Below are 24,280 nucleotides of genomic sequence, written 5' to 3'. Positions count from 1 at the left end.
TAAGTTTGAATGGAGTTCCTTACCTGCACTTTATCACATCAGTCCCACATTTTATGCTGTGTAGAAATGTTCCTATTTTAAATATTTCTTTAGAAAAAAATCATATTCTTGTATGGAATGCTAACACCATGGAGTTTTGTTTTCCCTTCTACTCTGGAAACTCCATAAAAATTTAGTGCCTAACTCAAAAATAATTTTTTTTCTAACTATAGTTTCCTTCTTGGGCTATTTCATCTAGATATACAACAGGAGCCTTTATTGTTTCTGTGTTAGTAAAAATATAATGTAAAGAACTTCTTGAAATTATATTTTATTTGCAAAAATTTTAAAACACCTGTTTTTCTGATTATAAAAGTAAAACATGCTTTTTTTTTTTTTTAAGAACTGAAAAATAACAAAAAGTATAGGTAAAAGAAGCAATCACTCAGTCTTCATGCTGTATCTTATCAGGCAGTTCCCACAGTGATTGTGCCATTGTGTACCTGCACCAGCACTTCAGGGGAGTCCTTGTGTCTCTGGGCTCTCCCAACATTGCTGTTAAAACAGGCACTGCACATTGGTTAGGGGAAATATAATTTCATTTATATCAACTTTATATAAATCTTACCTGTGACTCGTTAATATTAATAAGAACACAAACCTGAAACTTGTTAGTAAAACAAACTTTATTAATTTTGACATAAGAAAGAGGAAACTTTGTTTTTTGGAGTGTATGGAGTTATTGTTTAATCTTTCAAGGATAGAAATCCAAAAGAAAAGGAAATTAATTCAATCATTTATTAAATAAGTATTTATTTCTGGCCTCCCATGTGCCAGGCACTGACGGTGCAGCAGCAAAATAGACAAGAGTCTCCCTTCTTACATTCCAACTACAATAAGGTAGATGACTTTAAGTGCTATAGAAAAAAGTAATGGAGGAGTACCTATTGGGGCTATAGGGGTGGGGATTACATTTTTTAGTGTGTCAGGGTAGGCCTCACAGAGATGGTGACCATTACGGAAAGACCCAATAATGGGGAGGGTGTGTATCAAGAGAATATCTCAGGGAAGAGTCGTAGAGAAAGGCCAAGTACAAACCCTGAGACAGGAACGAGCCTATTCTGTTTGAGGAACGAGAGCAAAGAAGGGCAGTGTGGCTGAAACATAGTGAGCTCAGGAGAATGTAATTGGAGATGAGGCAGGAGAGGTTAATGACATCCAGATTGGGCTGGGCCTTTAAGCCATTGTCAGGATTTTGGCTTTTACTCGGAGTGAGATGGGAAGTCATTGGAGGTTTCATCAGAGGCCACAAACTAAAACGGTAATACCAAAATATACTTGTGTCCTGGCTTGGCTTTTTCAGAAGCTTTTGTTTATTTCTTACAATACTTTGGGTATTCAGTAATGGCTCCTGACGGGTAGTCATACATACATAGATTTAAATGTTTGTGTCTGTATTGAAAATGTTCTTGAAATACAGATCTTAAGTGTTATTGCATATAAACTCAAAGAAAGCAAGTATAGTAAGAAAGCCTGTCTGTAGGTATTAATTTCTGAGTATTCCTACTCTTTTACCCAGTTCTCATCCTAAATTGTCTTGGGGGGGAAGGGTATATTGTGCAAGACATTTATTTACTCTTAGACATTGGAAGAAATAAATAGATATTATTTATAATAAGTATTAAATAAATATATTTAGTAAGTAAATATGTAAATAAAATTTAAACACACACATAGTTGACCCTTAAACAATGCAGGGTTTACGGGCACCAATTCTCCCATGCAGTTGAAAATCCATGTATAACTTTGACTCCCCCCAAATTGAACTAATAGGCTACTGTTGACAGGAAGCCTTACCGATAACCGTCAGTGGATACATATTTTGTATGTTATGTGTGTATATACTGTATTCTTACACTATAGTAAGCAAGAGAAAAAATGTTAAGAAAATCACAGAGGGAAAAAATACTGTAGTATTTTTGAAAAAAAATCTGTTCATAAGTGGACCCAAAAAGCATGTTTTACTTTTATAGTCAGAAACATGCGATTCAAAACTGTGTTGTTCAAGGGTCAACTGTATGTACACTCTTAGATTATTTTAACATATGTTTTGAAGATTTTAATTATGAAACATAACAGAAATACACAAAACATAATTGTATAAAGATTAATTATAAAAAACAAGTACCTATATAACCACCAATAGGACCTAGAAATATATCATTGCTACATCCTGAAGAAGCTTGCTGTGTGCCTCTCCTAGCTTATAAACCACACTTTTGCTCAGAGGTATGACTAGTCTGACATTTATGATAATTATATCCTTACTTTGTGATGTTACTATCTAGGTTTCATTGCAAACCATATAGCTTAATTTTGTCTGCTTTTGAACTTTATATACATGGAATAATACTGTAAGTGTTCTTTTGTGTCTTCTTTCAGACCTAAATAGTATGTTTGTAACTTTCATCCTCCATGTTATTATATAGAACTGTAGTTTAATTTCATTGCATATAGCATCATATTATTTGAATATATGTAGCCATTCTAGGGTTGATGATGTTTTTGGCCGTTATGAATACTACTGCTATGAACTTTTTTTTTTATGTGTGTGCTGATTGAAATGTGCAGGAGGAGTTTCTATGGGCCATATTTGAGAGTGAAATTGCTGGATCTTTAGTTTTATTAGTTAATGAACGGTTTTTCCAAAGTGGTTGTACTAATTTGTCCTACCAGGAGTGTGAGAGTATCCCTGTTCCTCCTAATCCTTACCAGTATTGTCAGACTCTAAATTTTGCTAATCCTTTGGGTCTAAAAATGTTCATTCTAGCAAATTAACTGAGAAACCAAAACCTTAAACTTGAGAGAGAGAGAGAGAGAGAGAGAGAGAGAGAGAGAGAGAGAGAGAGAGAGAACACGCAAAGGACTAAAGGTTTTGACTTTAAGAAACATAGATATTCAGAGCATTTTTATTTAAGTTTGATGATAACTTCTGCCTAAGGAGTAGTTACTCATAAAGTCTATACCCTCAGAAGATCAGGAACCTTGTCTATGTTTTTTGGGGGATGTATGTGTGTTTTGAAACCACTGTATCTCAAATAATGCCTTGCACAGTTAATGTTCAATAAATATTAATTAAATGAATTCAGCCTGACTCTTGCTACTCTTAAATCTTCTGATCATGATTGTCCTATTTTAATATCAGTAGTTTAAAACAATTTTTGGTGAGGGCTCATTCCATTACTGATAATAACCAGATTTGGTTTACCAAAATAAGAGAAATTCATTTGTACCAGTGTAACAGTTAAAGATAATGTTTACATTTTCAGGAAAAGATGCCATTTTTAAGGAATTATCCCCAATATATGCAGTATTTCTTTTCCTGCAAAAGGGAAGATAGCACCAGAATTTTATGCCTACATGAGGCTCCTGAAGCCCTGCACCCGCTCTTATTCCTGTTTCTATTTTGAGTCACTTTGTAGGATACGATAGATTATTAGGTGGTGCAATGGTGGTGGTTTAGCCAAGTTATCTCACCAGTCTTCAACAGGAACCTCAGTGTTACAACTGTTTATCAAAACCATAGGAACCATGGCTTTGTTTAAAATGCATCTTGTTTTGGTGTAATTGACCTACAGAACACTTTTTTTAAAGGGGTATTTTACATAAAAACTTCATAGTAATTCTTTCAATATTTTGTGAGGGAGCTGGCAAAAGTGATCACTCCTCTCATGTTATTGTGGGGCAAGCCACTTATTTCATTTTGCTACATTCATAGGCCAGTTTATTAGAATAATTAGCTTTGGATTTTCCTGACTTTAATTTCTAAGTATTATCTTTTTGAAAGATCACTAAAAAAATAGAGCACTCAGGACTACAGATATAAGAATGGTAATTTGACTTGTAAATCTTAGCAAATGTACACCTGCTTTTGTAAGATTTCCCTATTGCAAAATAGCCAAAGTAAGGACTTGTATGAGATTCAGAATCTAGTTAAGTCTGATTCATCATCTCTATTTCCAACAGAGATTTCCTGTTAGACAAGGCAAATTGGTCTTCCTACTACTGACTTAACTTGGTAAGTTTTCACATAGTTTTATTTTAAATATAATTTAAGATGAGGGAAAACGTGGAATGAAATGCATAGAAATATTTACCATGACTTTAAAAAATGCACATCTCGAGTGCAATCAATCTACTGTTTCATTTCAGTGCAAATGGTATGTAAAGTTGGAAGTCAAAAAAGGTAAGCATATAGGGTGGTATTTAAAAAAAACACACGAGCATTACAAACTGTGAAAGAAACACTTTTATAAGTGCCTTCAAGAGAAGTTTTTTCTAAATATTCATCCCTGGAGTAAACTACGAGTTATTCTTCTGGTGACTGTTATATACAGATAGGATTAGGCTATATAATGATGGTGGAGAGGAGAAAAGATGTTTGGATTTAAATTTTTAATCAACAGTTGATAATGCATGATTTTGAAACCTTAGAGTAAGATTATGTTTCTCCCAAGAAAAGATCTTCAGGGAAATTAGAATTGCAGTTTAGAAAAGGAGGTACCTTAAAGCAATTCATGGGCTTCATTTTACTCTATAAAAGGAGTTTGATGTTGAGCAGATTGCCTATGTTGTATGTACTCTTAGAACCCATCTTTTTGTGGGTAACTTTAAAAAATCTTTCTACCATTCTGGCTAGCATCTTAAAACTTTTACTTTGTGGTATGAGATTCTTGCCTCAAATGCTTAAGTATGTTTTTACAGTGTTTTAGTGGGTAAAACAGGTGTTATTGCTTGTTAATCTAAATTCTGACACAAATCATTGGGAGGCAGGAAATTCTGTCTAACTTTCCCTTGTTTTGTCTGCCTGTGTGGTTTCACTTTTTCCTTGTGTCATGAATTTTGGAATGAACATTTAAAGCTGAGAACTTCCTGCCCATTCTTTGTTCCATTTATTTTAGTTAGAACCTTACCATTTACATAGAAATGGACTTATTTTCATAACTTTAGAAGAAGAGAGAATTTATTTTCTGCCAATATTTGCTAGGCAAGGAGCATGGGTTCATGTAAACAGTCATCAGATTTCTTTAGTTAAGGCCATAGTTAAAGGGAAGATGAAAGCATATGTATACCTCAGTCTTTTATAGTTATAGGGAGGTCTAGATGTCTCTCATAAAGAGGTAGCTCCAGAAAATACTGAATTCTGTTAAAATAATTCTTTTTTAAACTAGATAGTATTACAGTAGTTAATGCTGAAGAAAATTGATTGCCCATGTAGTAAATATACCAAATCCTCTGGAGCATAGTGAGCTTTTTCAGCTTCTAAATTGTATATCTTAAAACGAACTTAGCCTTTCTTCTTTGATATGCATTCTTTGGGCCCTTTCTATAGCCAGATTGTGTTAGCAAGAAATATTTTTAAATGGCTTGGCTAAAGTATAGATGGCCACAGAGAACCACATGTTGAATTTGGCTTCTATAAAGGCTAGAGGAACCTGTGGGTTATGCAACCTCTCCCTACTTGTTTCATAAAATGACTCTTTTGTTTTTGAGGTCCTTGCAGATTGGACACACTTGAATTGTATTAGTGCCAAGCCTTTCATCTGTTTACTATTTGGATTTTATAAGGTTCCTCATAGTTGTAGTGGAAGGGAAAGGGTGAAAAGCCTTTCAAATCTCAAAACAACTTTGGGAATATAATTATATAGAAATAGAATCTTCTTAGCCATAAGGTTTTCTTTCCCTCTCTCACTTCTCCCCCTCCTCTCCTTCCTTTCCCCTTCCCACCCCTTCTTTCTTTTTAATAATTCTGTTCCAGTTCTTGTTTTAGAATAATTTTTCTCAACCTAGAGGAGAAATCTTTGATAACATGTGGGATGTGTTAAAATCTTCATCTTTCCTAACTTTGCTCTTTGTGGCCTTAGAGATTTTCACCCAGGCCATTCCGTTGAATTAACATGTTGTTATAATTTTTGAAAAGATTGGAGTTGCTGATTGTTTAGTTTTGCCTATCCAACTTCATTTCTAAAGGTGTTTTCCTTTGGAACTGAGATCCACTTTGAAGTGAAATAGCCCTGTTATAATCAGATTTGTTTGCTGATTTGGATTCATGTCGTTCTATTTCAGACATCTCCCAAATGATGGATTTTGAAAGTAATGTGTGGAGAAGCTTAATCTGATGAACCCTATCTGCCTTTTTAAAAAAGCAGTTGGAGGAGTTTTTCTTTTTCCTAGCAGGGTTCTAATTAAGAGCAGCACATCACCTGATGGTTTTAAGCCAGGTCTTGTGAAATCTGTGGTGGTTGTAGCCATGGTTTATTCTGCTGTGTCCTCCATCCAAGTGGAGACAGGATTTTTTTCTTCTTTTGTTTTGTAGATATATTTAGCTCAATAGTAATTTGTATTTAAATTAAAAGCAAAAATAAAACTCAAAAAGTCTTTTTAAGGTCTAAGGAGACACAGTTCTACAAGGCTATTGAGTCGCATCTGCCTGTCTCTTTCCAGGAGAGACCTCTGCACATGGAGCAGAGCATGCATTGCATTGCCCCTGGACGTATTTTTGGGGTAGAGAATTAAGCTATTATGTCTATGTCAACAACTCGCACATAATGGATAGTTTTCAGTGGAAGGGAATGATTCCCCAGACCTTAACTTAAATTGGCAATACATTTTTCTGCTCTTTGATTATTTTGCTACCTGGGAAAGTTGCATCCAAAGTGAAAATTATTCCATATTTTAACCTTTGAGCTGGCTGCTAAGGTCTCCTTGGGGACAGGGACACTTTGTAGTTATTTATAACCTTAGAAAAGGGCAGTACGACTGTAAACAGCCAGCACACACTGAGGTTTGGGAGTCGGTGGGAGCATTTGTTGGTTATCTCACTACTTTCTATGAGTTGAAATTCATGTACCTTCTTGTTCATTCTGACTTTGTCTGGATGAGCCTTACTAGCCACGCTAGTCCATAAGACTCTATCTTATAACGCTTAGAGTGAGGAGAAGAAGGAAAAATAACCATTTCAGGTACAAAAGCATATCTAATCCTCACAATCATTTTAGATTCTATGCTTGTCTAAAAGATATCTGTAAACTGGGAAGATCTTAAAGGTATTGACATGCATACATAATACTATGCTTTGTTTCTGAGTTTTCCTTATATACAACAGTTGCAAGAGCAATTCAACTCTTAATTAGATAAATATTTGGCTGTGGCAGAAAGTATGTTCTACATCTTAGTCTGGTATAGGAAAAACTTAGTTATGTATCTAGATATGTTTTAAGGTATGTATTTGTGTGCGTGTGTATGTACATATATTTTTATATATATTTACATAATAAATAAAAATCTTAGATTTTTTTTTAATCAAAGAAGAGTGTAGTTTTGGAATGTATTAATTCTTTAAAATTGGTGTGAGAGCAACTGATAATTTTCTTTGTTTAATGTTCTATTGTTTTAAAAGTATGCCTGGGTTCCTATGCTGTTATTCATTCAGCAACTCCCAAACTTTAACATTTTAACTAGAGCTCGTTAAGGAAAAGCTAGGATTTCAAGACAGTGAGTCCAGTTATTCAACAACAATTTTATTAACAAATATTTATTTACTTTTTAATACATTTCTATTGATTTTAGAGAGAGAGGAAAGGAAACGGAGAAAGAGATAGAAACATTGATGAAAGCGATGATCGGCTGCCTTCTGCACAACTCCCACCCAGGATAGAGCCTGCAACCCAGGCATGTGCCCTGAACGGGAATCGAACCGGGGACCTCTCAGTGCATGGGTTGATGCTCAACCATTGAGCCACACTTGCCAGGAACAAATCTTTATTGAGTGCCTACTATACCATTAGGCACAGGGGGATGCTCTTCTCTCATTGAGCTTAACTTCTAGTGGGGAAGACAATAGACAAGTAAAAAAAATTAAAACGATAATTTCAGATGGTGTTAATAAAGAAGAAAATAAAACAGGGTAATATGAAGAAAGGAATGGACTAGAAGTGGGCTTTAGATCAGATGGTCAGAGAAGACCTCTCTGAGGATATTACATTTGATAGAATATCTAAAAGACAAAAGGGAGCCAGCTATGAAAAGAACCGAGGGAAGAAAGACCTTTTCAGGTAGAGGAAAGAGCCTGATGTGTTCACCAAATCGAATTAATGGCCTGAGTGGCTGGCATGGTGCTTGAGAAGGCTAAGTGTTAGATGAGGTCAGGGAGGTGCAATGAGGCCTTGGCAGTGATGACAGAAGGTACATTTTATTCGGATAGCAGGGGAAGCCACTGAAGAATTCCTGTCTTGTCTCTCATAAGGGTCAGATTTAGAAGCCGTCTCATAACTTAGAAAATTTATTTTTAAATGTTGCTTATTCCTTTAAAATTTTTAACTTATTATTTGAAAAGGTAATATAGTCACATAGTTAAAAATTCAGAAAGTAAAAAAGGGAATACAATGAAAATTCTCCTTCCCAACCAAGTACCCAGTTTCTTTCCTTGAAAGTAACCAATGTCTCTAGCTTTACCTATACTGTATATACCTTTTAAAAATATATGTTAAAACAGATAGCTTTACCCCTTTAAATAGAAAGAGCTTCCTCCTTCCTTTTTTAAATTTTTAAATTTTTTTTGTTAATCCTTACCCGAGGATATTTTTCCATTGACTTTTATTTTAATTTTATTTTTTTAAATAAATCTTTATTTTTCAGATTATTACAATTGTTCCTCTTTTTTTCCCCCCATAGCTCCCCTCCACCTGGTTCCCACCCCACCCTCTACCCTGGTTCCCACCCCTCCCCTCCACCTGGTTCCCACCCACTCCCCACTGTCCTCATCCATAGGTGTACGATTTTTTCCAGTCTCTTCCCGCACCCCCCAGAGAATTGTCAGTTCCACTCCCTTTCTATGCCCCTGATTCTATTCACCAGTTTATTCTGTTCATCAGATTTTTTATTCATTTGATTTTTAGATTCACTTGTTGATAGATATGTATTTGTTGTTTAGATTCACTTGTTGATAGATATGTATCTTTACCTTTTTCTTCTTCCTCTTCTTAAAGAATACCTTTCAGCATTTCATATAATACTGGTTTGTCAGTGATGAACTCCTTTAGCTTTTTCTTGTCTGTGAAGCTCTTTATCTGCCTTTCAATTCTGAATGATAGCTTTGCTGGGTAGAGTAATCTTGGTTGTAGGTTCTTGCTATTCATCACTTTGAATATTTCTTGCCACTCCCATCTGGCCTGCATAGTTTCTGTTGAGAAATCAGCTGACAATCGTATGGGTGCCCCCTTGTAGGTAACTAACTGTTTTTCTCTTGCTGCTTTTAATATTCTCTCTTTGTCTTTTGCTCTTGGCATTTTAATTATGATGTGTCTTGGTGTGGTCTTCTTTGGATTCCTTTTGTTTGGGGTTCTGTGCGCTTCCTGGACTTGTAAGTCTATTTCTTTCACCAGGTGGGGGAAGTTTTCTGTCATTATTCCTTCAAATAGGTTTTCAGTATCTTGCTTCTCTCTTCTTCTGGCACCCCCATAATTCGGATGTTGGTATGCTTGAAGTTGTCCCAGAGGCTCCTTACACTATCTTCATATTTTTGGATTCTTTTTTCTTTTTGCTTTTCCGGTTGGGTGTTTTTTGCTTCTTTGTATTTCAAATCTTTGACTTGATTCTTGCGATCCTCTAGTCTGCTGTTGGATCTCTGTATATTATTTTTTATTTCAGTCAGTGTATGCTTAATTTCTAGTTGGTCCTTTTTCATATCCTCGAGGGTCTCGCTAAATTTATCGGCCTTTTCTAGAAAATTCTTGAAAAACCTTAAAACTGTGGTTTTGAACTCTATATCCAGTCGTTTGCTTTCCTCCATTTCTTTCATTTGTGACCTGTTTCTTTGTCTCAGCATTTTGGCTGCTTCCCTGAGTTGATAGAGTGGTTTTGTGTGCTGGGTGTCCTATAGGGCCCAGTGGCTCAGCCTCCCCAGTTAACTGAGGTGGACACTCTTGGTGCACCCCTGTGTGCACAGTCTTGTTGTAGTTAAGCCTTGATTTGTTGGTATCACTGGGAGGAATTGACCTCCAGGCCAATTGGCTGTGAGGATCAGCTGTGTCTATGCTGGGAGAACTTCTGTGCTGGCGACACCCTTATGAGACAAGACTTGCAAAAGCCTCTGTGCTCAGCTTGGATGGCGCGGAGTCTCAGGGCGGAGCAGACAGCAATGGCTTCCCTTCAGCCCTGCCCTAAGAGGACCCTGGGTCTCAGTGTCCCACGGTAATCGCTGCAAGCACCTCTGAGAGAAAGTCGCCCTCGAGTTTTGCCCGCTGCCAGACAGTCCAGCTTCTCCCCTAATGAGTCTGGGTCCTCAGAGTCTCACCCGGAACTGGAGTTCAGAGCCGTTGGGAGTTTTTGTCTCCCTCCTGATTGAGAAAGCCAGCCGCGTACTCAGTTGCCAGTCCTCTCCACGCCTGTCTCAGTACCTCTGCCTTCTGTAGCTCCTCTGAGTCTCAGTGTGCTTTTCTCTTTCCTTCTGGTTGTAGAATTTCCACTCAGCCAGCCTTCCTGTGGTTCTGGATGATGACCATTTTGTCTTTTAGTTGTAGTTTTGAAATTGTTGTGCGAGGCAGCAGTTTAAGTGTTTACTTATGCCGCCATCTTGGTTTCTCCCACCATTGATTTTTAGAGAGAGTGGAAGGGAAGAGGAGAGACAGAGAGAGAAACATCAATGGGTTGCCTCCTACACACACCCCGACCAGGCCCAGGGATCAAGCTTGAAACCAAGGTATATGCTCTTGAGTGGAATCAAACCCGGACCCTTCAGTCTGAGGGCCAATGCTCTATCCACTGAGCAAAACCAGCTAGGGTCCTCATTCCTTTTTATTAAAAACAGATGCTTATTACATTGCCTATCTGTATCATAATTTAATCTAATCCCCTGTTCATAGACTTTTAGATTGTTTCTATTTTGTGATTACAAATAGTGCTATAGTGAGAAACATTTTATATTTATCATATTTATCATATAGTAGGGTAAATTTCTAGAAGTGGAATTGCTGGATCAAAGAGTATATGCATTTTTTATTCATTCTGATACACATTTCTCTTCATGGAGATTGTAACAATTTATGCTCTAATCAGAAATGTTCTTCTTACCCTGGGCAAGTATTATCAAACATTTTGATCTTTGCCAACTCACTGGGTGAATCAATGTGCAGTTTAATTTGCATTTATATTATTATGAATGAGAGTTGAACATATTTTCACATATTTAAGAACCATTGGTATTTACATTCCTGTAAACTATTGGCTGTTCTTTACCCATTTTTCTTTTAGGCTATTGACTTTTTTCTCATTGATCTTTAGATTCACTTAATACTAAATACCTCTTAAAGATTTCAAAAACAAACATAGTGTTATATGTCAGTTTATATCTCAATTTAAAAAAAAAAGAAGTTAACTTATAAATTTTGTTGTTGTTAATCCTCACTTTAGGATGTTTTTTTCCATTGATTTTTAGATAGAGTGGAAGAGGGAAGGAGGGAGGGGAGAAGGAGAGAGAAAGAAACATCAATATGAGAGAGACACATTGATTGGTTGCCTCCTGAACGTGCCGGACCAAGGCATGGATTGAACCTGCAATCCAGGTATGTGCCCTTGACTGGGAATTGAACCCTTGACCTTTCCATGCACGGGCCAATGCTCTAACCACCGAGCACACCAGCCAGGGATAACTTACAGATTTTATAAAGAACATGGTAAGGGACATAAGAGAAACCAGGTATTTCCTTTGCTGATTGAGGTCTCTCTTTGATGACTCTTAGTTTTATTTTAAGAAGTATCTCTAAATTTTTAAAAAGTGCATTTAGTATTTGGTTATACTAGATTGAACTAAAAAAAGTTTACCTATAATAAATATTCAAAAGTCATTCAAACGTTACAACAGAGAAAGTCAGTATGACCTATAATAATCTGTCCTTGGGGTAATGAGAAGGAAGTTATTACCACCTGGGCTATATATGATTGAAGACACTGTAACAGAAGAGACACAAACCCTCCTTTGAAGTCACATCAGTTTCGCAAAAATGAGTATACCCAAATCTTTCTATAGTTTAGTTTCTTCTCTCTCTCCCCCTCCCTTTCTCTCTCCTTCCCTTAATTGTCAACAATCCTTTTGGCTTCTTCTGTTTGGAAAATGCAAACGTCTCTCAGGTTTAAAATAGTTATGACATTGGGATTTTTCCTTACTTGGAAAAGTACAAGTCTTTAAACCAAAAGAAAAAAAAAAGTGACAGGCTTTTAAAAAGTCCCTAATAAACCATTCTTTGACAAGAAGCTATGTTCCCAGTCATCTAACTTGTGCATGTTTGTGTATTATGTTGAACCACATGAAATTGCCCGTATTTGGCTATTTTCAGCCCACTGAACAATGACATGGATCAATCTACTATATCCACAATCTTATTCCTGTAATCTTAAGGCTGATGGATAGAAGGCTAATGCATAGATATCATGTGTGGATTATGCCTGTTTTAGTTGTTGGTTTAAAAAAAATTCTTTGAATGATTAGATTAGATTGAAGATGGAAGAATGCTTGTAGAGAATAAAAGAAAGATAAAAATAACTGTATAAATTGTCTATGTAACACTTATCAGAGACTCTGCTAGCCTAGCTCTGTGTATACTGCAGGTTAAACTATTGCAACACTTCCGCCTGTTGTATCCTGAAAGAATCCTGGTTATGTAAGAGTTTAGTTCAAATTACTGATTTTTGTCTTCAGAATGAAAGAAATTATAGCCAATCTTTTTCTCCATGTAGAATGAAGATATACTTAATACTGGATGAAAAATTCACTTTCCCAGGGCTGAAACTGGAGAGTGCCAGGCTAGGAGTTTTTGGCTTTGTTTATAACTCATTCAAAAGAACAAATTAATTATTTTCATTACATTGCAAATCTAATATACTCAGCACTGTTCAAAGGGCTCTTTTAGAGATATGTGAAAGAAACAAACAGAAAAGTTAATGGACTTGAATGCAATTGGATAAATGTTTCAGCCATCAAAGTATTTTTGCGGAATGCCTTGTTCCAGGCAAGCTGCTAGGTGGTGAAGGGGATACAAGGAATAGTTGCAAGTTCCTTTTAAGGAACTTAAAGTCTACTAGAGGCCACAGAAGTGTTCCTAAGTGTAAAAGAAGGCAGAAAAGAAGTGCACTGTGTAGGTTCAGTGAAAGTATCTGCATCATAATACCTGCTAGGAAACATTCTGTTAGAGATTGTTATTAGTTGCTATCTGATATTACCTTCATTGGAATTTTGAGCAGTCTTACAGTTGACAGGTATTTTAAGTATATTTCTTGGTCTACTCAGAAGAGGTGTAGCCTCACAGGTCAGGATTTAATAGAGTGAACAGAAAAATAAGTGGTGGTATTTAACAGATATGTTCAGCCTCAGAGTTGTCAACATACTGGGAAGTTTTGCTAAGCTTTGGAGAATAAATTTCTCATTTGAGAACTTGACAGTTTGTCCTAACTTGTTTGAAGCCGGGAACAATATATTTTGGTGCTAGTTGTCTCCTACACAGGTTCTCAAACCATGACCCTCAAATAGACCTCCTCTTTTCTAAAATTGTTTTTCTGCTGGGTATCTGCCGAGGTTGGCGTAAAGTGCTAGAGAGTTCATGTAACACCAGGCTGCTTTGCTGATCAACACTTCGCCCATGGTGCCTGCTATGAGTGAAATTAATTAGACTTGTGCTATCCTAGTCAATTTCCCTCTCAGCAGGTTGTGTGGTTAGAGCTCCTCAGAATCTAAGGCTGATTCTGCAGTTCTTTTAGCTACCAGGTTGGACATTTTTTAAAAATTGGAAGAAAGGTGATATTATTAAAAAGCACACAACAACAATAAAAAACTTGGCTACAAAATGAGTGAGAAGCAAAAAAGAAAAAAAAAATGGCCAAGACTAAAGTAGTATTTTTTTTTCTGGTTGTAATAATGGACTATGTTTCAATAGCAACAATTAAGCCATTAAAATAAACAGGTTTTTAAATTTGTTCTTTTCTTAGACCTAGAGAATTCTTAAGTTATTAATTAGTAAATAAATTTGAAGTATTTTTGTATGTTATGATTGCTCAGGATAGAGCTAAGCCTGCACCCCACACCTCCAGAGCCAAATTTTATGCTCTTAACTAAGATGTAAATTTCACATCTTTTAAGATTTTGAAATTTTATTCTGGCCTCTAATGGCAGTAATGGTAACTGGGATTTGTAAAACTGCTTTATGGTGATTTACTCATTGCTAGACAGACAGTTCTGTGAGAATGTGTTTTCCCTCAAGTGCAAGCCTACTTTGATCATAGGTGATCCAGTATAGCATTTGTTCTCTTTTTTTGATGTTTTCATGGAATCAGGAATTGCACCAGCCAAGGAAGCTCAAATGCCAATGCAGTGCTTAGTTTGTTAGCTTAAGTGAAATAGCACATCATGTTTAAGATTGTTAACTCCATCTCTGATTATATGGGATGCTTTAGTTGTAAATGACTGTAGAATAGTGTTTAAAACCAGTGGGGACTCTGGTCAGACCAATGGTATTACTCTGTGAGGGTAATTACTCCCCCTCCATGATCTTCTATAATAATAAAAGGGTAATATGCTAATTAGACTGGATGTCATTCCAGACGTCCTTCCTGATGAAGCCAGGGCCAGAGGGAAGCCAGCCCAGGTTCCGGGTGCCTGCGGGCAGCCCGAGGGAAGCCAGCCCGGTCCTGAGTGCCTGAGGGCGGCCGGAGGAGGGAAGTAACCCAGGTCCCGGGTGCTGGAGGGAAGCCGGTGCCGGCAGCTGGGGGAAGGAAGGCCTACTCTTGCATGAATTTTTGTGCATTGGGCCTCTAGTTATTACATAAGTGTCAGTGACTATGTATGAGTTGAGTGATTCTTTTTTGTAATTCATTTAAACCTATTTCTCCAAATGTTTTGAGGCAGTTTCCAAAAACACTTAACATAATAGAAAAGAATAATCAGTTGAAGGAATTATAGTAAAGGGAATAACAATGTTAAGTAAATAATAAAGCTATTATAGATTGAGCATTTGAATCTGTATAGACTATAGCATATAGAAAAACCTATAGTTTCAAAAGATAGGTCACAGATTTGTCTCAGGGCTTCTTAATAGCCAAACAAAGAGGACAAAATAATCCTATATAATAAAGAGGTAATATGCAAATTAACCCTCACACCCTCACAAGATGGCTGCCTATGACCAGGCTGGCAGGGGGGTTAGTGAGGGACAACCAAACAACTGAACAAGCAGGCTGCGTGGGGAGACCAGGCCGGCAGGGGGGACTGTGAGGAGCAATCAGGCCGGCAAGGGGGGCAGTTGGGGGCGACCAGGCTGGCGGGGGGGGGGGCAGTTAGGGGCAACCAGGCAGGCAGGCAGGTGAGCGATTGATTAGGAGCCAGCGGTCCCGGATTGGAGAGGGTGCAAGTTGGGCTGAGGGGACCCCCCATGCACAAATTTCGTGTGCTGTGCCTCTAGTAAGATTCATATTGTCTGTCCATAGCTAAAAACAAACCAGTATTTAGGAAAGAAATTTCTTCCTTGGGTATTATTAACCAGATAGTGTGTGATATAATGGAACACATCCTTATTTTATTCCTACAATTAATACAATATATTTTTAAAAATAAAGCAGAACAGTACAAAGAATAATACACACTCAAGTAGTTATCATCCCAAATTTAATAGTCATTTGTATTGTCGTATTTGCCTCAGGTCATCCTTATTTTAAAAGATATATGAGATCAACTTGAAATGTCTTATTTTCCCAGCCTCGTTGTTCTCCCTTGGTCTCCCATCATGACTCTGATGCATAGCTTGTCTTTTTAACTTCTGTGTGCATACACCTGTAGATAATATATCATCTTAAATTTGTATAAATAATGTACTACACATAGATAGCATTACAAAAGTTGTTGTTTTTTTTATTAGCATTGTGTTTGATCTCATCTCCATGGTGCTGTAGAACTAGTTAATTAATTTTAATTCTAAAATATAGTTTTCCATTATATGGAAACTAGAGGCCTAGTGCATGAAATTCATGCATGGGTGGGGTCCCTGGGCCTGGCCAGCAATCAGGGCCGATTGGGGCCAGGCTGATCAGGGCCCGGTCAGAGAGGAGGCGATGGTCGCCAGATGCGCTGCCGCCATTGTCGGTGCCCCACCACCATGTGGTTCCCCCCGTCCCCCCATCCTCCTTCCCTTGCCAACGTGCCACCACTGTGGTGGGTGGGCAGCGGGCCGATTGGGGCCTGCCAGCCGGGGAGAGGGACAGGGCATGGGAGGTTGGCCACCAGCCCCGAGGAGGGAACTGGCCCTCGGCCGCCCTGAGAAAGGGGCTGCGAGGAGGGACCACAGGAGGTTGGCCAGCTAGGGGAGGTTGGCTGTGGGAGCACACTGACCACCAGGGGGAAGCCCCTGCATTGAGCATCTGCCCCCTGGTGGTAAGTGTGCATCATAGCGACCAGTCGTTTCAGACGCTTAGGCATACATACATACATATATACTAGGGGCCTGGTGCACGAAGATTTGTGCACGGAGTGGGGTGGGTCTCTCAGCCCGACCTGCACCCTCTCCAATCTGGAAGCCCTCAGGGGAGCCCTCTCCAATCCAGGAGTTTCTGTCTGTCTTTGCAATCATATGAGCGAATTGTCTTGAGACCCCAACCCAGTTTAGTTTGTTGCTCACAGAATAATAGAGACTTTTTTTTTTCTTTGCTTCATTGGTGGAGATTTCCTGGAAGTTTTAGGATATCTTCCCTTTAATTTTTTCTAGACACTCTGATTTTACTTATGTCTCTCACCTTTGCTTTCCCTCTATCCCCCACCGCAACAGTAACTTGCTCCAGGCTCACTTTGCTCTAGTGTCTAGGAGATCCGTCTGCCACCAGAACTACGACTCCCAGCATTTCTGGTGCTCCCCACACTCTGGGCTTCCGCTTCCGGTCCTGGGGCTGCTACCAGAACTACTACTCCCAGAATTCCTGGTGCTCCCTGTACTCTGGGTTTTCCCTTCCTGCTCGGTCTCTGTCCCATGGCCTCCCGCTCTGCCAAGTCCTCCAAACAGCCAGCTCTCCCTCTCTGCTCTCCGTCTGGTGGCTTGGGGAGCCAAGTACTCCAAGCCACTCCACTCTCCACTGGCTCTCCCGCTCTGCTCTCCACCCGGCGCCTGTGTACGCAAATTAGCCTGCCATCTTTGTCAGGTTAATTTGCATGCTCACTCCGATTGGCTGGTGAGTGTAGCGGAGGTACGGTCAATTTACATGTTTCTCTTATATTTATTTATTTATTTTTATTGTTTGAAGTATTACAAATAGTAGTACATATGTCTCCTTTTTTTCCCCCATTGACCTCCCCCCGGCCTCCCTTACCCCCCAGTACATGCTCTCACCTGCCCCCCCCTCCCCAGTATCTTGTATCCATTGGTTATACTTATATGCATGCGTACAAGTCCTTCGGTTGATCTTTTACAGTGCCCCCCGCAACCTCTCCTGCCTTCCCACTGAAGTTTGACAGTCTGTTCAATGCTTCTTTGCCTCAGTATCTATTTTTTTCCCCATTTCTTTCCTTTAAAAAATCTTGCCTCTGCAGACTAGAAATAAGCATATAATAACAAAAAATGTTTGAGTCCAAATTTCAATGTCCAACAGTTCTTAGTCCCCGTTTCAATGTCAAACAGTTCCTTATGTGTACATGTCAGCAATGATATCTGGATGGTGGGCACATGGTGGCAATGCAGGTCCGACCCTCTCTGGTTTGGTCCTAGGCAACCTGCAGCGACGTACAGCTGCTTACTGCTAGCATGGCAAGGCGTCGTCAGCGTCTTCCATCTCTGGACTGTTTCTCCTCTTGTCTTCGTGGTTGGAGCAGACCTGTCAATTCCTCTCTGTTGCAGGAATCCACATGGTCTTGGAGTTGTTTTCTGAAAATATACAAACATATTCTCGACCAAAAGTTAATAAAGGAATCTTTTCTATATAATTGATTTGGGATCCTTTTTATTTTTGCCCAAGCGATTTCCTGTTTCTTTTTTATTATATAGGAGATATATATATATATATATATATATATATATATCTCAGTTTAGATCTCCTTTGAATGGATTTTCAGTTTGCTTCTAGTTTTTTCATTGTTATAAACAATGCGACATTGAATACCCTAGTCTATGTCTTCTTGTGTCCATGTGCAGTTTCTCTAGGGCAGTGATTCTCAAAATTTGGTACCAGGACCAGCATATCAGGATCATGTGGGAACTTTGTTAGAAATGCAAATTTAGAGGCTCATTCCAAACCTCTGAATCAGAAACTCTGAGGGTGAGGCTCAGTAACCAGTTTACTAGGTGATTCTGACACACACTAAAATTTGAGAACCACTATTCTGGTGCATTATTACAGTTAAAAGTAGAGTTGCTGAGCCTTGGTGTACACATATACTCAACTTCACAAGATATGGCCAAATTCCCATCCAAATATACTTGCCCACCAACAGTGTATGAGAGTTCCCATATCCCTATACACGGTTTGGTTGATATTTTTTTTTTCCTCCTGCAGGTCTTACAGATGTAAAATGTTTTAGAGCGACTTCCTTCCTTCCTTCCTTCCTTCCTTCCTTCCTTCCTTCCTTCCTTCCTTCCTTTCTTTTTTTGTTAATGATATTTTTGTAGGGTAGATGGCCTTTTTCTTAATGATTTTATAGAAATAATTTACATACCAATTCATATATTAATGAAATTATTTCTTTGTCATGCATTGCAAGGAGCTTTTTTTTTCAGTTTGGCTTTGTTTATAATACTTAAAAAATTGTAACCTAATTCACCCATTTTTTGAGTGGCATTGGAGGGGAGAATTTTGAATTGAATTTGATTTACTGCTGGGACACCCTGCTAAGATGTATAGTAGTTATTTGAAATGGTCTGAGGCTTATGACAGAGGTCAAAGTTAGAGAGATTTGGGGAATATTTTTATAAAGGCAGAAATTTGACACTGTTGGGATGGATAAAATTTCCATGAAAGAGAATGTTGGGAAAATTGATAAAATGACTGAGGATTAAACCATGGGGAGCATTAGTGGAGGAAGAATATCCAACAAAAGAATGTTCATAGAACAGAGAAGGCAAGAGCAAGGAGAAGAATCTGGAAAATTGAAGAGTGATGGGGTATAAGTGGGGAGAGATCTCTGCTGCAAAGAAAGTAACCCATGTAAGAAAGGGGTAAATGCTGCCCTTCAAGAGAGCAGCTAGCAATGGGTTGAGGAATAGAAACCTCTTCATTAGTTTGTACTGAAGTATAAGAGAAGATGAGACAGTAGTTAGCGAGGTAACAAGGTCATTTCCCCTCAGGAGTAGAGTATTTGTGTCTCAGGTGAAGGAGCTGGTGGCATAGTGTGTGTGGTGTTCACTGTGCTGTCTCCTCTTCAGGCAGCCTTTCCATAGATGTACTTCATATGCCCATTGAGTAAATTCATTCAGTAAGATAATGTTAAGTATTGTGCAGAGGATTAAAATAGGGTGCTGTAATTGTTATTAGTAGACTATATTAGATTAGGCGATCTTCTCCTAGGTTAACACTTAAGTTTGGGATCGGACTTCTAAGTAGCTATTGGAATAATAAGAGTAGAGAATTTTAGGCAGGAGACAAAGTTTCCAGTCTTTGTCTAGACTAGAAGGTCAAACAGAAATAGTAGGATCATGTGCCATTAATCTAAAACATCCTTTTGCTTCTTGTGTCAACCAGGGTGAAAAGAAAACAGAAATTTTTGTCCTCTGACTTTGGAAATCTTGTTTAACCTTCAAACTGGCGATGTCAAGGGTTCCAAGTCCTCCACCTCCGGCAGAAATGTCGAGTGGCCCTGTAGCTGAGAGCTGGTGCTACACACAGGTAAGTTATGTTTCACCCTGTAAATCTTTGCATATTGGGAGGAGTTGATGGGCGAAAGGAATAAGATTTCTTTCTGCATTGGGTTTTCTGCTTTCTCAGGGATGTAACTGCCAAATAGTAGATAGATAAGATATTTGTCAGCTTTCCATTCCTTGGTTCTCCAAGTGGAATCAATACCCTAGGCCACGGTCTTTCACTGGAGATTAAAAGGGGGGACTCTGAAATTAGATCCACTTACTCCTCCTTGATGGAAATGTGTTCCTGTGTTGGGGAACTCAAAAGGAAACTAGGTTTGAGATTTTCGACCCCAGGTAGTGGCATCAACATCTAATTGTCAAACACTGCTCTGAACAAAGGCTCATTGTAGGTATGGCTTTGACACCTGCTTTCCCACCCCTGTCCATGTTTTTCCTACTTTCCAGTCAGTATTTCTCAGAAGCTGAGGAAAGTTATGAAAGCAGTTGGTCACTGTGAGATTTCTTAAAATGTGGATGAGGGCCCTGCCGGTGTGGCTCATGGGGCACATGCCCAGGTTTCAGGCTCAATCCCCAATGGGGGTGTACAGGAGGCAGCTGATTGATATTTTTCTCTCATCGATGTTTCTATCTCTATTTCTCTCCCTTCCTTTCTCTTTCTTAAAGTCTATAAAAACATGTATTTTAAAAATGTGGGTGAGAGAAAAGCTGAGCCTCCATGCTGGCCAAATAGTGCTATCTTCCTCTGGGATCATGTAGAGGGAAGGAGCGGAAACAATGATCTGATCTTCAGCCTGTTTTTTAGGTCACCCACTTATTTAATTACTTCCTGGTTTTCTATCAACAGATCAAGGTAGTGAAATTCTCCTACATGTGGACCATCAATAACTTTAGCTTTTGCCGGGAGGAAATGGGTGAAGTCATTAAAAGCTCAACCTTTTCATCAGGAGCCAATGATAAACTGAAATGGTGAGGAGGAATACATCTAGCTGTAAAATTTTTTCTAAAAGTTGCCTATTTTGCTTGGTTTTATGGGGAGATTTACTAGAACGTAAGGTCCTTGGAAATAGGGACTTTGTACTTAAAATTCCCCAGTGTCTACGACTGTGCCTGATACACATAGGTGCTTGCTATGTAATTGTTGAATTAATTTAATGAGTATATCAGGAATCTGCAAGTTCAAATGGCTGTAGGGTAATGTAAATGAGTAAAGAGAGCCAGTGTTGTAAAAGATAATCCATATTTGGTGTAAGTGTTGACTATTAGGCAAACCAGCAAGTGTCCTTCTAAAAGGGGCAGTGAGTGGTCACTGAGATCCAGCTGACTATAGCTATATGTGAATAAGGGCTGACTATTGCCATACTTTCTGATTGTTTAAGAAAAGTAAGAAATCTAGATTTTAACATACTGTCTCTTGACTTTTAAATTGCCTATTTTTAAAAAATAAAGATTTATTTGCTTATGTAACGAATGCACAGGGTGTAGGATGGTTTTGAAGCTTAGTTCAATCCAGCATCCCAGTGTTTAGATTAAGGCCCCCATTTCTCTCTGCTCTGTCCTGCTCTCCATGCTGTTGGAGATCTCAAGTCTAATTTCCCTGTGGTTGAAGGAGGACTTGCATTAGTAATGGGCATAACCCACCACCATCCAACAGAAGTCTGAACTTCCTCTGAACTAACTGTGTGGCCAAGAATATATCATGCATATACTGATTGGTTTAGGTCTGGGTTCCACCAATTAATCCCTGTGGCACGGGGGTCAGTCCCATCTAAACCAAGTGTCCTCTTGAGGAGGAGCAGGCAGTTAAGGATGTAATCATGTGCTCACTGCAAAGACCAGAACACATGTCTGTGAACCACCAGTTTTGACTTCTGATAACCCACTGGAAATTAAATAGCTCCCCATTTAGTGTTTGTTGGCTATATACATTAAGCAGTGTACTACTAAGTGTTGAGAGAGAATGCTTATTCATAGGCATCGTATTTAAATCTACATCTTTAACACAATGTATAGTGATATAAGTGGCATATGCCCTCCCTAGAGAGGCATTGGATTGAACCACCTGTTTGTGAGAGGTGTCATAACACTGGCAAGGCCTTAGGGATGCATATGGCCTATCTGGTAGAAGCAGTATCTGAACCACATGCAGCTCAACTGACATTTACAACTTAACTCAGTTGAACCTATTAAATTCTGTCTGAATTTTGTTTTGATTCATTGGTAACAGATTGGCATCTCTGACTATATAGCTTGGAGCTATACCCTGGGAGTTTACTTTTATCTGTGCTCTCTCCGTGCTGCCTCCTTTATTTTAATCTTATAATATTATTGCCAGATTGATAAAGTATCTGTAAAAGATTGGGTTCTATTCACATATTTCTCTCAAATACTTTTTCTTTCCCAAGGTGATATTTAAGGGGTTGTTGACATTTTTTTCATGGTTTCACCACAGTCCCAACAAAATTAGGGGCTGCCTCTCCTGAGATTGAGGATTAGAATAGCCTGACTTTTAAAATACTTTAGTGGGTAAAGTGATTTGGGAGATTATGAGGAAAGAGGCAGAGATGTGTTGTCAGATTCTAGTTGACTCAGGGTGCTCTAAAAAAGTGGCTCCAAAGTAGTCATTCTACTAAATCAGAATTTCCTGGTTATGGGACCTGAGCTTGTTTATATTTTAAACATCTCCCTCTCTTGATTCTGATGTTCTAGTTCTATCACTTCACCAGCCTATAAGCATGGATGTTTTCAACATTTTCCCCCCTGTCTGTTTTGGGCAGGTGTTTGAGAGTAAACCCAAAAGGGTTAGATGAAGAAAGCAAAGATTACCTGTCACTTTACCTATTACTGGTCAGCTGTCCAAAGAGTGAAGTTCGGGCAAAATTCAAATTCTCCATCCTGAATGCCAAGGGAGAAGAAACCAAAGCTATGGGTAAATGTTCTCTTCTTTGTTCGATTCTTTATTTTCACATCCAGAAACTTCATACACTGACAAGTTGTAGATTTGATCTGGTTTTTTGAGTAACCCTAAATATAACTTTTTTTTCACCTCAGAGAGTCAACGGGCATATAGGTTTGTGCAAGGCAAAGACTGGGGATTCAAAAAATTCATCCGTAGAGATTTTCTCTTGGATGAAGCCAACGGGCTTCTCCCTGATGACAAGCTTACCCTCTTCTGTGAGGTGAGTGCTTCCTCCCCACTGTGAGACCAGCAGTTCCCAGGCCTGATCGGGAGTGGCAGATTTAATTGTTTGTATCAGGGATGGAGAATGGGAAGAACCCCCAAGTGGAATGGTGTTGCACAAACGTTATTGATGTGACTGTTGAAAACTGCCATGATTTCAAGGTTGTTGGGCATCTCAGCTTTCCACTTGTTACTGTTCTTAAAAACAAAGATTGTGTTCAATCTTGGTATTTATGATTTTTTAATTGCTTGGGTCAGGATTCTGGCTTTTTCTTTTCGGGGTTTTTCAGATAGCATTTGGAAGGACTGTTACTTCAAGCTGGGGAGAATGGCCAGCAAATATATATGTATATTTGTTCCTTAAACTTTATGGCTTCTCCTTGAGTATGAAGTCCACATATGTTTGACTGTAGATCACTTTTCTTTTCTGCTCTTTGAACTGGATGACTTATCAGGAGTTGAATGTCTCTGGTTTGTCTTGCTAGAGTAATTGTGAAATAGGGAGGTGAGAATCCTCTATTCTAGAGTGAAGGTTATATAAAGCTCTCTAACTCATAATAGCTGAGAGTTATCTGTAGTCTGCTAGGCAAGTCCTTCTCACCAACAACTTAAAAGCCTTTTTTAGGTTTACAAGAGAAGTCTTGAAGTAAAATTCCCAAACTGAGAGTGAGTTGAAAAGTAGTTTCTTTAATGAGTATATACTAAGAAGTCGTTTCATGCTGTTATCAACACATTTATAAATATTCATAAGCTCACTGTGTGATAAATGAATAAAACCTCTAGTCAACTTAGATGGCAGTGTTTCCTATACATTGTATGGTCAAGAAGCCACTTCCTGAGCAGCAGCGCTTGGTGAGAATGACCACTGTATTTTCCTGGGGAGGGTGCAGGCAAGTTCCCTACAGTTGAGTTAATGACACTGTGAGTTAATGACAGTCCCAAAGCATGTCACCACCTGTGCAGCCGGGGAGGGTGTCCCTTAGGAATCTTGCCCTTTTGTAGAAGAGGACTGGCCAGTGGTAGCTGGCTTCTTTTCTGAGTCACAGCTCATTATTTCCACAGAATAGTACCTCGTGGTTAGGAAATTTTGGAAGTATTAAGATACCACACTGAGGGCGAGGCCATGCGCCCCTGGGTCCGGGTGAGGCTGAATCCTGGGTCCGGGCGAGGCCGTGCGCCCCTGGGTCCGGGTGAGGCTGAATCCTGGGTCCGGGCGAGGCCGCGGGCCCCTGGAGCCGGGTGA

General features: G+C 38.9%; 1 protein-coding gene across 4 annotated transcripts in view; it reads left to right on the top strand.

The window, feature by feature from the left end:
* Positions 1 to 24,280, top strand: part of SPOP (speckle type BTB/POZ protein) — a 76,622-nt gene that overhangs the window by 34,533 nt on the left and 17,809 nt on the right. For 3 of the 4 annotated variants that reach the window (XM_079798797.1, XM_079798799.1, XM_079798798.1), the window contains 5 exons: positions 4,006 to 4,057; positions 19,738 to 19,881; positions 20,704 to 20,825; positions 22,634 to 22,785; positions 22,908 to 23,035. In XM_079798797.1, coding sequence (XP_079654923.1) covers positions 19,804 to 19,881; positions 20,704 to 20,825; positions 22,634 to 22,785; positions 22,908 to 23,035 — 480 coding nt within the window. In that variant the 5' untranslated portion in view covers positions 4,006 to 4,057; positions 19,738 to 19,803. The remainder of the gene's footprint in view (positions 1 to 4,005; positions 4,058 to 19,737; positions 19,882 to 20,703; positions 20,826 to 22,633; positions 22,786 to 22,907; positions 23,036 to 24,280) is intronic. The other variant, XM_079798800.1, reaches the window with a different exon arrangement.

This window comes from Cnephaeus nilssonii (assembly GCF_951640355.1).
Source record: "Cnephaeus nilssonii genome assembly, chromosome: 19".
In the NCBI taxonomy this organism is placed as follows: domain Eukaryota; kingdom Metazoa; phylum Chordata; class Mammalia; order Chiroptera; family Vespertilionidae; genus Cnephaeus; species Cnephaeus nilssonii.
This window is presented reverse-complemented; position numbering and strand designations above follow the sequence as displayed.